Raw genomic sequence first — 10,875 nt, 5'->3', positions numbered from 1 at the left:
GATCATAGCTAAAGGCTCAGATACCTCCTCTATCAGCTCCTTGAGTATCCTGGGATGCATTTCATCAGGACCTGGTGACTTGCTGACATCTAACTTTCCTAAGTGATTTTTAACTTGTTCTTTGTGTATCCTATCTTCTAAACTTACCCTCTCTCTGCTTGTATTCACTATGTTAGGCACACCTCCAGACTTCTCGGTGAAGACCGAAACAAAGAAGTCATTGAGCATCTCCGCCATTTCCAAGTTTCCTGTTACTGCTTCTCCCTCCTCACTAAGCAGTGGGCCTACCCTGTCCTTGGTCTTCCTCTTGCTTTTAATGTATTTATAAAAGGTCTTCTTGTTTCCCTTTATGCCTGTAGCTAGTTTGATCTCATTTTGTGCCTTTGCCTTTCTAATCTTGCCCCTGCATTCCCGTGTTGCTTGCCTATATTCATCCTTTGTTAGTTGTCCTAGTTTCCATTTTTTATATGACTCCTTTTTTATTTTGAGATCATGCAAGATCTCCTTGTTAAGCCAAGCTGGTCTTTTGCCATATTTTCTATCTTTCTTACACAGCGGAATTGTTTGCTTTTGGGCCCTTAACAACGTCCCTTTGAAATACTTCCAACTCTCCTCAGTTGTTTTTCCCTTCAGTCTTGCTTCCCATGGGACCTTACCTACAAGTTCTCTGAGCTTATCAAAATCTGCCTTCCTGAAATCCATAACCTCAATTGTGCTGGTCTCCCTTCTGCCTTTCCTTAAGATCATGAACTCTATTATTTCGTGATCACTGTCCCCTATACTGTCTTCCACTTACTGTCTTAAGTGACAAAGGAGGCTATTTAAAGGTGATCACCCAGACATAGAGGGGTCCCAGCATTGGAAGCACCCTTGATGGCTTTCATTTGTACATTTAAACCTAAACCATTCCCTATCTCGAACTTTACTTACAAGAGGGATGCATACATCAAAATGAGACATACAGTTCCAATTGATTGTGGCATAGGGATTGATAGGTTACATGAGGAACTTTGTCCAAAGCATCTTTGAGTCACAAATTATTGTATCCATAAGTCAATTTCATAAAGCATGGGAGGAGGAGGAACCATCACAAGCCCCTCTCCCAGTACCCCTGTATTTAGATTCCATCTGAACCTCGCTGGACATAGTGGCTATCAGTAACTAATGACCTCTCTGATGTAATGATTAGAGATGGAAGAGGTGACCACGGCACGTTTTTCTGTCTCTGGTGTCACTAGCATTGCAGAGGAGTGATGAATAGACCCATCACTTGGAGAACACTTTGATGATCCTTGCACGCAGGGGTTTGCTTTTCACGCTGTACACGATCGGATTCATCAGGGGTGGGACAAGCAGGGAGATGTAGCTCAGAAGCATATGAAGAAAAGGAGACGTGTTCTTCACGAACCTGGTTATCACCGACAAGCTGAACTCTGGTGTGTAGAAGAGGAGGACGGCACAGAGGTGGGAGACGCAGGTGTTTAGGGCCCGGAGGCTCTCTTCTTGGGACGCGATGCTCAGCACTGTTTTGAGGATCATCACGTAAGAGAGGAAGATGAGCAGCAAGTCCAACCCCATGGCTAAGGTTTTATTGATCAAGCCGTACATGCTGCTGGCTCTGATATCGGAGCAAGACAACTTCAACATGTCCTCATTCCGGCAGTAGGAATGGGTGAGGACTTTGGATTGGCAGTATTGGAACTGGCTCACGAAGAGGGGGAGCGGGAGTATTAAAGCAAGTGCTCTTAGCACACACACCAGCCCCATCTTGGCTACTCTCGGCAGGGTTAGGATGGAAGCGTATCTCAGCGGGTCACTGATGGCGATGAAGCGATCAAAGGCCATCGACAGGAGCACGGCAGATTCAGTGAACATAAGCACGGCAAAAAAGTACAACTGGGAAATGCAGGCATGGGAGCTGATCTCCCTAAAGTTAAACAAGTACACACCCAGTATCGTCGGCATGGTAACGATCAAAAAGCCAAGGTCTGTGAGGGCCAACATGGAAAGGAAAATGTACATGGGCTGATGGAGGCTTGGGTCTGTTCTTATAATGAACAGAATGACTGAATTGCCTGCAACAGCAATAGCATATATTAAGCAGAAGGCAACAGAGCTCCAGATACGGGCGTCTTCCTGCCCAGGTACCCCAGGCAGAAGGAACACGACATGTGTGAATTCGGAAGCATTGACAGCAGACATCATCTCTGAGCCCACACAAGGAGTTTGGAACTTTTCTGCCTGAAAGAAACAAGAAGACACTAAGTGATATTTAATGAGGCAGTTTCCCACTGAAAGGGTATGGCTAGATTGTGGAGTTTTTTCAGGATACACTGAAGGTATCCCAAAAATACTCCACTGTGTCCAGGGAATGTGTTTGCTCTTCCGCTTTTTTTTGCTGAAGAGCAAACACGCTCTTTCGGAAGCCCCTGTATTCCTCGTTCTACAAGGAAGAAGGGGGCTTCTGAAAGAGGGGGGGTTTCCAACATTTGGCCCAGTCTAGACGGACCAATGTTGGAAAAGCATCTTCTGACAAAAGAATTAGAAAAAGGTTCACAAAATGCATAGCACATTTTGTGTACCATTTTCCGACAAAAACTTGTAGTCTAGCCATACCCTCAGTGCAGGTCAACATGAAGTCCATCAAGTCAGGATTCAGTGGCCAGTTTCAGATGCTTTTAAGGAAAGTGGAGGAAGTCTTGCAATGGGCAGGTAGGACTTAACATGCTCCCAGAGAATGTTTCCCAACATCCACAAACTAGACACATTTTGGGGTGTAAATCAGGATTGTTTAGAGCTTATCCAAGAGTTTTTAATTGTGTCCTCACCAGTGTAACTGGATTTTCAGATCACCTATATAAATGTTATGCCCCTTTTTCATCTTCCTAAGCTCCTATGCCCTTTCTTATCTTGTGGCTGGGAGTTCCACAGCCTACTTGAGCACTGTGTGAATTTACATTTGTGGCTTTCCCACAATACTCCCAGGGGTTCGTCTACACTGGCCCCTTTTCCGGAAGGGGCATGTAAATTTCATGAGTCGTAGTAGGGAAATGCGCGGGGGATTTAAATATCCCCCGCGGCATTTAAATAAAAATGTCCGCCGCTTTTTTCCGGCTTTTAAAAAAGCCGGAAAAGAGCGTCTACACTGGCCCCGATCCTCCGGAAAAAGCGCCCTTTTCCGGAGGCTCTTATTCCTACTTCAAAGGGCGCTTTTTCCGGAGGATCGGGGCCAGTGTAGACGCTCTTTTCCGGCTTTTTTAAAAGCCGGAAAAAAGCGGCGGACATTTTTATTTAAATGCCGCGGGGGATATTTAAATCCCCCGCGCATTTCCCTACTACGACTCATGAAATTTACATGCCCCTTCCGGAAAAGGGGCCAGTGTAGACGTAGCCCCGGAGTTAGAACCTCGAAGAGAAGCAGAAATGATTTGCCTGCCAGTATAGTCTGAATGCAGAGATATGGATCATCCAACAGGCTTCTCTTCCTCCTTCCAGAACCGGCACGTTCTCCCCATGCAAGGAACAGGTCCGTTCTAAGCTAACATAGACAGCAGCTTCAGCTGATGGGAGAACGGGGTTAGGAGCACAAACGGGTGACCAGGGCAAACATTAGATTTCCACTAAAAGCCACTTGAGTGTGCCAGTTACTTCAGCCATGCTCCTGCAAATGCTGATGGGTATAAACAGCCACCATCACACTCCCTTTCCTGTACCTCCGCTCAACTCTTTATAGAATCAAAGACCAGCAGAATTGTTCTCTCAGGACTTTTCCCTAAGTTTTGCACAGGGATTATCTTCCTGAACCTCCTTAATATCAGTATAAGAAACAGCTTCTGCTCAGTTTCCAGGAGACAATATCATGGAACTGTTCTCTGAACAAAGAGTTAGTAGCACAACACAATTGCAAACATTCCTGGGAGCACTTCTGCAATTCTTTCTCAAGTAAAATTTGGGTCCTTTCTTTAGAAATTCCTTAACTCTGCTGCTGGCTTTCAATATACATGCATACCATGAGAGGCATTTTTGGTGTAACGTTTGCACATTGTATTTTAGCAGGCCCATGTCAATCTATTCTTTCTCCTCTCAACTTCCTTCAACAACAAATTCTCTGGCAGGCGAGTGCCTTGAAATGTAGCAAAATCTATACTTACCACACTGAAGATCAATCTTCTGGCATTCAATTTAGGGGGGCTAGATAAGACCCACTAAATCAAATACTGAGTGCTGGCAGTCAAAAGGGTTAATAGGTAACTGATTCTCCTCGAGTCCTGCTCTGTCATTCTGCAGTCTGTCTCTGGAGTAGTAACATGCATAGGAATCAATACATATAAAAAATGTATTCTCTGAACTCTCACGCACTAGTACAAAGCAACTCAGCACTTGTTATTCTGGCATGATGAGGGTTTACAGAAAGTGGGTTTCAAATTCTAATGTCAGAGCATTCATAGAAATGGCACTTCATTGCCCACAGGAGATTAGTCTAGTGTTCTCTCTTGCTTGCTCACTCCCTGTGCCTGTCATATATTTAGAAAATTCACAGCACCCGGCAGAGGCACAGGAACAGTGGGTGGGATAAACAGAGTTCTTGGGATGTTTGCTGTGCGGCTACATTGGATTAACTATGGGGATGTATAAGAGTTGGCTCTATTGGCAGAAACCAGTTTGTCCCTTAGTTTAATAGCAGGCGGCTGGAAAACAAGCAGGAAGGGAAGCAGCAGCTCAAGAAAAGCCGTCGCTGAGTGAGCACCTCAGGGAATCAAAGATTTGAAAATGCAATAAACCAGAGGTGATTTGGCAACTCAGCCCTTGGCAGGATGTCGCCCTGAGCACATGGCACCTCTGGAACTGGAACCCACCCAGAAATCCTGACTCGGGGCATTGAGGGTTTAACTCTCCAAGCTCATTATAAATCCCTGTGTTGCTTAAAAACCTACTATGGAGCACGGGCAGATGTATTGGAGCAGTCCCCAGGTAACTACCACTGCCTGCCCCCCAGCCCTGTCACTGAGTCATCCCAACAGCCCATCTGAGTCCTCTACCACCGCTCAGACCATCTGCCAATGCAAACAGCCTGCAGCCTTCGCCCTGCACTTGGCATGTTACAGACAGTGAAACCTGCCAATGTACCCAGTTCCTGAAAGAAGGGAGCCGCTGGCACCAGAGGTCTTCACCCTAAAGCACAAGGAGTCACCGGAGAGGTTGCATGGGCAGCAGGCAGTGTGTGATCAGATAGGGAGGCAACTGCCTTTATGCAGCATGTTTGTACCTTCCCTTGGGGCCACTTGGCCATCAGGGAACCTCAGCTGCTTGGCTTCATGCGCACCAGCTTCAACCCCGTCATGGCCAATGGCAAACGTCAGGAGGCAAAATCACAGGGACTGGTTGGGGGTGATGCTGAACCAGAGGACTGGAGTACCAGCCCTGCAGCAGGCTCTGTTCCTGAAATCTGGACTTGTCAGCACAGTTCATATGGGTCTGATTATCACATGGCTGCCTTGGGGGCAGCTGAATGGTAGGATGATGCTGTTAGAACTGTGATCTCAATGAATTAACTAACTAATTGACTAACTAACTAAAGGACCAGATTGCTCTGCTGCAGTCCCCTCTCCTGTATTAACAACCCAGGATGCTGGCCAGGGAAGGAAAATGCCACAGAGCTCTGTATATGGAAATATGCTTCAGATTGCTGCAGAAAATGAGGTCCCTTCCTTGAAAAGGGAGACCCAGCATCAAGGGATCTCCAAAGTTAGGCGCAGATCTCAGGGATCCACTAGTATCTAGGACCACCCACCCATAATATCTGGTCCTCTACAACTGCTCTAGGACCCTCTCCAGCTCCCTGCTAGCACAAGCTCATCAGATATGGGCTATCCGGGCCTATCACCCTGAGCTGGAAAACTTCTGGCTTTCCAGCTTAGGTCTAGCTTGGTCCATCCCCCTCTGTCATTCATGCTACAAGTCCACACCCTTTCCCTGTAGCACCCATTCCCTAACACCTCCCAGCCTCATCAGGCCCTGGGTCTCTGCTACGGTTGCTTTGACAGCTCCACGGCATAGGAATCCCTTGGAAAATGCTTCTCTGCAGCAGCCTAGCTATCATCGGGTCAAACCAATGGTCCATTTGGCTCAGTGTCCTGTCGGCCAGCAGCCAAATGGACCATGCTGGTTGTGCTGTTAAGTAAGAATTGGGAGAAATGGAACATATTGAATTGTGGCGGCTTGCCTTTAACTCTTTTCTTGGGATTACCAGTGTTAAAAGGCTTAGTAGACAGAGACAAATAACAGATGATATGACAGATCTTAAATTGGGAGTCAGACATTAATTAAGAGCCCTGATTTTGAAGTGGCATGCATTGCTGGTTCCCCAGGACTTAGGACTGGAGTGAACCTCAAGAAGCCATCGGATCTTCATTCTATTCTTCGGACTTTGGTGCAGTATGTTTGAGGTGTGATTGTGGAGTAAGTAGGGTTTATATTCAAATTAATACAAGTAGTTACAATATTATCATCTTGTTAGAAGAAGAGAAAGATAAGAGATCTGTGAAAGTATTATTCAGCGCAAACTATATGAATCTAGGAGATTCACCCAGAGGGTATGTCTAGACTACGTGCCTCTGCCGAAAGAGACATGTAAATTAGACTACCCGACATAGTCAATGAAGCGGGGGATTTAAATATCCCCTGCTTCATTAAAATAAAAATGGCTGATTGTCGGCACAACGTGGCAGTCAAGACGCAGATCGGTCGACAGGGAAAGCCGTTGTCGACCGATTCTGTAAACCTCCTTTCACAAGGCAAAGGGGATCGGTCAATAACAGCTTTCCTTGACGACCGATCCGTGTCTTGATTACCATGTTGTGCCGACAATCAGCTGAGCTGGCACAGAGCAGCGGCCATTTTTATTTTAATGAAGTGGGGGATATTTAAATCCCCGCTTCCTTGACTATGTCGGGTAGATTAATTTACATGCCTTTGGTGACACAGGCATGTAGTCTAGACATACCCAGAGATTCCTTGTTGAGGAGCATTGCATTAAGGTTATTGGTAGGGGAAATATTATCAATAACTAACCCTGAGCAGAAGCTGACCATCCCTATATAGCCAGTTCTTCGACAATAATTTGGCAATAATTTTGAATCAAAGGGAATTTCTGATTGGTATGTTTGAAGGATTGGATAAGAATGTATTTAGTGATGTCTACAGAGGTGGTTCATCAGATCCAAACAGAGAAAAATATAATCCCAAATAAACACATAAAATGATGGAGTCTAAATTAGGTGTTATTCAAGAAAGAGATCACGGAGTCATTGAGGATCGTCCTCTGACCGCTGTGGATGGGTGGGGTTAATGGCGAGGGTACCAAAGTATGATGAGAAAAGGAAGTGTCGGTTCCCTGACAGATTAAAGAGTTCCCATCTGAATATAAGAAAATGAAATTTAGATGGACAGACACAGTTGAGAAAACTAGAGAATATGGGCCCTCACAGGGTATGTCTACACTACAGCACTAATTTGAACTAACTTAATTCGAATTAGTTAATTCTAACTAAGCTAATTCGAATGAGTGCATCTAGACCTAAAAACTAATTCGAATTAGGATTTTGATAATTTGAAATAGCAGGTCCACATTGAGTGGACCCTGAACCGAGGTTAAGGATGGCCAGAACCAGTGCCGGCAGGGCATCAGATTAGGACTTAAAGTGTGGAGCTGCTGCTTCAGGCTAGCCGAGGGCTGTGCTTAAAGGGATCAGACCCCCACCCCGGACAGACATTTCTCAGGGTTCCCCGCTTGCTTGTCTAACTCGATGAGGGGCAGCAAAGCAGTCCTGTTTTGGAGTGCCCAGAATGCCTACACTCGGCACATCATAGCACTCAGCCATCAGCCCGGCTGCACTTGCCGCAAGCTGCCATCCGGGGGATCAATCGGGGGGCTGTCAGGATCCAGGAGGCCCTGCAGAAGAGCTTCCACCCTAAGGAGCCCACAGAGCCACCCCAGTCCTCCCCATTGGGGGCTCATGCCCCATTCCTCCCTCACCTCCTTCCACTTACCCCTCCCTAGCCCCCCTTCCTAATGTAAAAAATAAAGGACATGTGTGTTCAAAAATAGAAACTCTCCTTATTTAACAAAACTGGGGGGGAGTTAACCTCTGGGGAGACTTGGAAAAGGATGTGGGGGAAAGGAAGAGAGAGGGTGGGAGAGGGGAGGGAGAAATATGGGAGGAGGGAGCTGGAAGGGGGAAGCCAGGGGAAGAAGGAGGAGGGGAAGTATAAAACTATGGTACGCCATATCTTCAGTACTGTGTACAGATGTGGTCTCCTCACCTCAAAAAAGATATTTTGGCCTTAAAATATAAAATCATGAGTGGTGTGGAGAGGGTGAATAAAGAAAAGTTCTTCATTAGTTCCCAAAATAGAATGACTAGAGGACACCAAAGGAAATTAATGGGCAGCAGGTTTAAAACTAATAAGCGAAAGTTCTTCTTCACACAGCACATCGTCAACCTGCGGAACTCCTTGCCACAGAATTTAAAGAGAAGTTAGATAAATTCATGGAGGTTGGGTCCATGGAGAGCTATTAGCCAGGGGGTTGGAATGGTGTCCCTGGCCTCTGTTTGTGGAAGGCTGGAGATGCATGACATGAGACAAATTGCTTGATCATTGTTTTTGGTCCATCCCCTCCGGGGTAGCTGGTGTTGGCCACTGTCGGCAGACAGGCTACTGGGCTAGATGGACCTTTGGTCTGACCCAGTACGGCCGTTCTTATGTTCTAAGCTCAGGGCTCAGGGTCGGGGTTCTCACTGGACCAATTTGATTTTCATGCAAACCTTGATTTTCATGGAAAAGAGAAAAGAGCTGCAATGATCTGGGCGCAGCAGCAAATAATTAACAGAGTTTTATGTTAAATAGAAATAAATGGAACACATTTGATCCAGGAAGGGAGGGTGTCACATTACCGAATTGGAGGGAAGCAGCCAGATCGCTGCTGCACCCCTAGGTGGGGATGTTGGTCCCAGAAATCTGTATGAAAGAGAGCCATGTGGGGTATTGAATGGGAGCTTGTTGTTTTCTGATCCTGTGTACACTGTTTATGTGAGTATATAATGTCTGTGTGTGTAGATCTGTAATCTGTGTGGAAACTGAAGATTTCCCTGCATGTGGTTAAGCATTGGGCAGGGACGAGCCTGTGGAGCCTGTGGACATGCTAATTACCTGTGGAACAATGGTTCTCAATGGGCCAAAGACATACCCAAAGAATGGGGGCTGTCCTGAGAGCAGCCAGCAGGGAACACAGAGAGGCTGAGGACCAGGTGACCTGCTACATACTAGAAGAGGCCAGGAAGGAGTATAAAGAGGCCATGTGGTCGATGCCATTTTGTTCTCAGCTCAGCACTTCATCCCAGAGGCAGCACTGCAGGGATTGAAGAGCCCGGAAGACCTGTGAACCCATCCTGATCTTAGGATGTGCAATAAGGACTTTTAACCAGCAGCTGCAACATCTCTGCTAGAGCCTGCATCGAGAACTGGGAGATTCGGTGCATGTAACGTACTATTCTTTAATAACCTTACTCTCAGGCTTTTCTTTCTTGTAATAATAAACCTTTAGATATAGATTCTAAAGGATTGGCCCAGCGTGATTTGTGGGTAAGGTCCAGAGGGTAAATTGACCAGGGATCTGTGGCTGGTTTCTTGGAACCGGACAGAACTTGTTCGGGGTAGGTGGGATTGGGTGCTAGGACCCCCCACCCGTGTATGAGGCCCGGGGCCATCTGGGGCACAGATATTGCTGGGGTGTCAGAGGGGTTTTGCTCGGGAGGCTTCAGGCAGGCAGCTGAAGTGCTCTGTGGGACTGGTTTGTGGCCTGTTTGGAGAGGTCACCAGTCAAGGGGGCTGTAAGAAGTCCCGGATTTGAGCAATTCGCCCTGAGCGGACGCCCTCAGCTGTGCCCAGACACGGCCCGGTCCATCACAGAGGGATCCAACATTTCCAGACATTGTGAGGGGGTAAAATAAAAGAGTGTGCCCATTACTAGCTTTGGTTATGTCTACACTACAGCGCTAATTTGAACTAACTTAGTTCGAATTAGTTAATTTGAACTAAGCTAATTCAAATGAGCACATCTAGACTTAAAAACTAGTTTGAATTAACGTTTTTCTAATTCGAACTAGCGCGTCCACACTGATTGGATGCTTGGGCGCACTTAAGGGCGGCTGAAACCGGTTCCAGCAGCGCATCAGGTCAGTAGTTGCTTTGTATGGCTGCTGTCTGAGGCTATCTGAGGCTCGTGCTTAAAGGGACCCCCCTGAACAGCCGGTTCTCAGCTTTTCCTGCTTGCTTGCCAACCTCGCCGAGGGACAGCAAAGCGCCCATCTGTGTCGGTGCTTCCCTTTGGGGCCACTACCGCAGTTGGCAACATGGAGCCAGAGCTCGCCCTGGGCTTTCTGGTGCAGTTTTTGGACTTGCTGCTGCAAGCCTGCCAGCAATGGCTGGAGGCTGCCTGGCACCACCTGGTGCACCTCTCCATCTGGCCTCACTGGGGGCCATGGAGGAGCCGCAGCAGTGCCCGGACGCCAGCGTGCCCCACCACATCTGGCGTCTGGACACTAGCAGCGATTGGTGGGACCGCATCATCCTGGAGTGCTGGGGAGACAGACAGTGGACCCAGAACTTCAGGATGAAGAGGGACACCATCCTAGAGCTCTGCGAGTGGCTCGCCCCTGCTCTGCGGTGACGGGACACTCGCATGAGGCCCGCCATCCCCCTCCAGAAGCATGTGGCCATCGCCCTTTGGAAACTCTCCACGCCGGACAGCTACCGATCTGTCGGAAACCAGTTCGGCATGGGGCAATCCACCATCGGAGCAGTGCTCATGCAGGT

General features: G+C 47.3%; 1 protein-coding gene across 1 annotated transcript; it reads right to left on the bottom strand.

Moving 5' to 3' along the window:
* Positions 1 to 1,266: 1,266 nt before the first annotated feature.
* On the bottom strand, positions 1,267 to 2,202 carry LOC102452087 (olfactory receptor 51G2-like). The gene has a single exon (XM_075922602.2). The coding sequence runs from the start codon at positions 2,200 to 2,202 to the stop codon at positions 1,267 to 1,269; it is 936 nt and encodes a 311-aa protein (XP_075778717.2).
* Between the last annotated feature and the right edge of the window lie 8,673 nt (positions 2,203 to 10,875).

The sequence above is a fragment of the Pelodiscus sinensis genome, chromosome 1 (assembly GCF_052426305.1).
Source record: "Pelodiscus sinensis isolate ZL-2025 chromosome 1, ASM5242630v1, whole genome shotgun sequence".
NCBI classification, from domain to species: domain Eukaryota; kingdom Metazoa; phylum Chordata; order Testudines; family Trionychidae; genus Pelodiscus; species Pelodiscus sinensis.
This window is presented reverse-complemented; position numbering and strand designations above follow the sequence as displayed.

Bases quoted from the DNA above. Each gene is read 5' to 3' on its own strand.
- LOC102452087 (XM_075922602.2), bottom strand. From the start codon at position 2,202: ATGTCTGCTGTCAATGCTTCCGAATTCACACATGTCGTGTTCCTTCTG.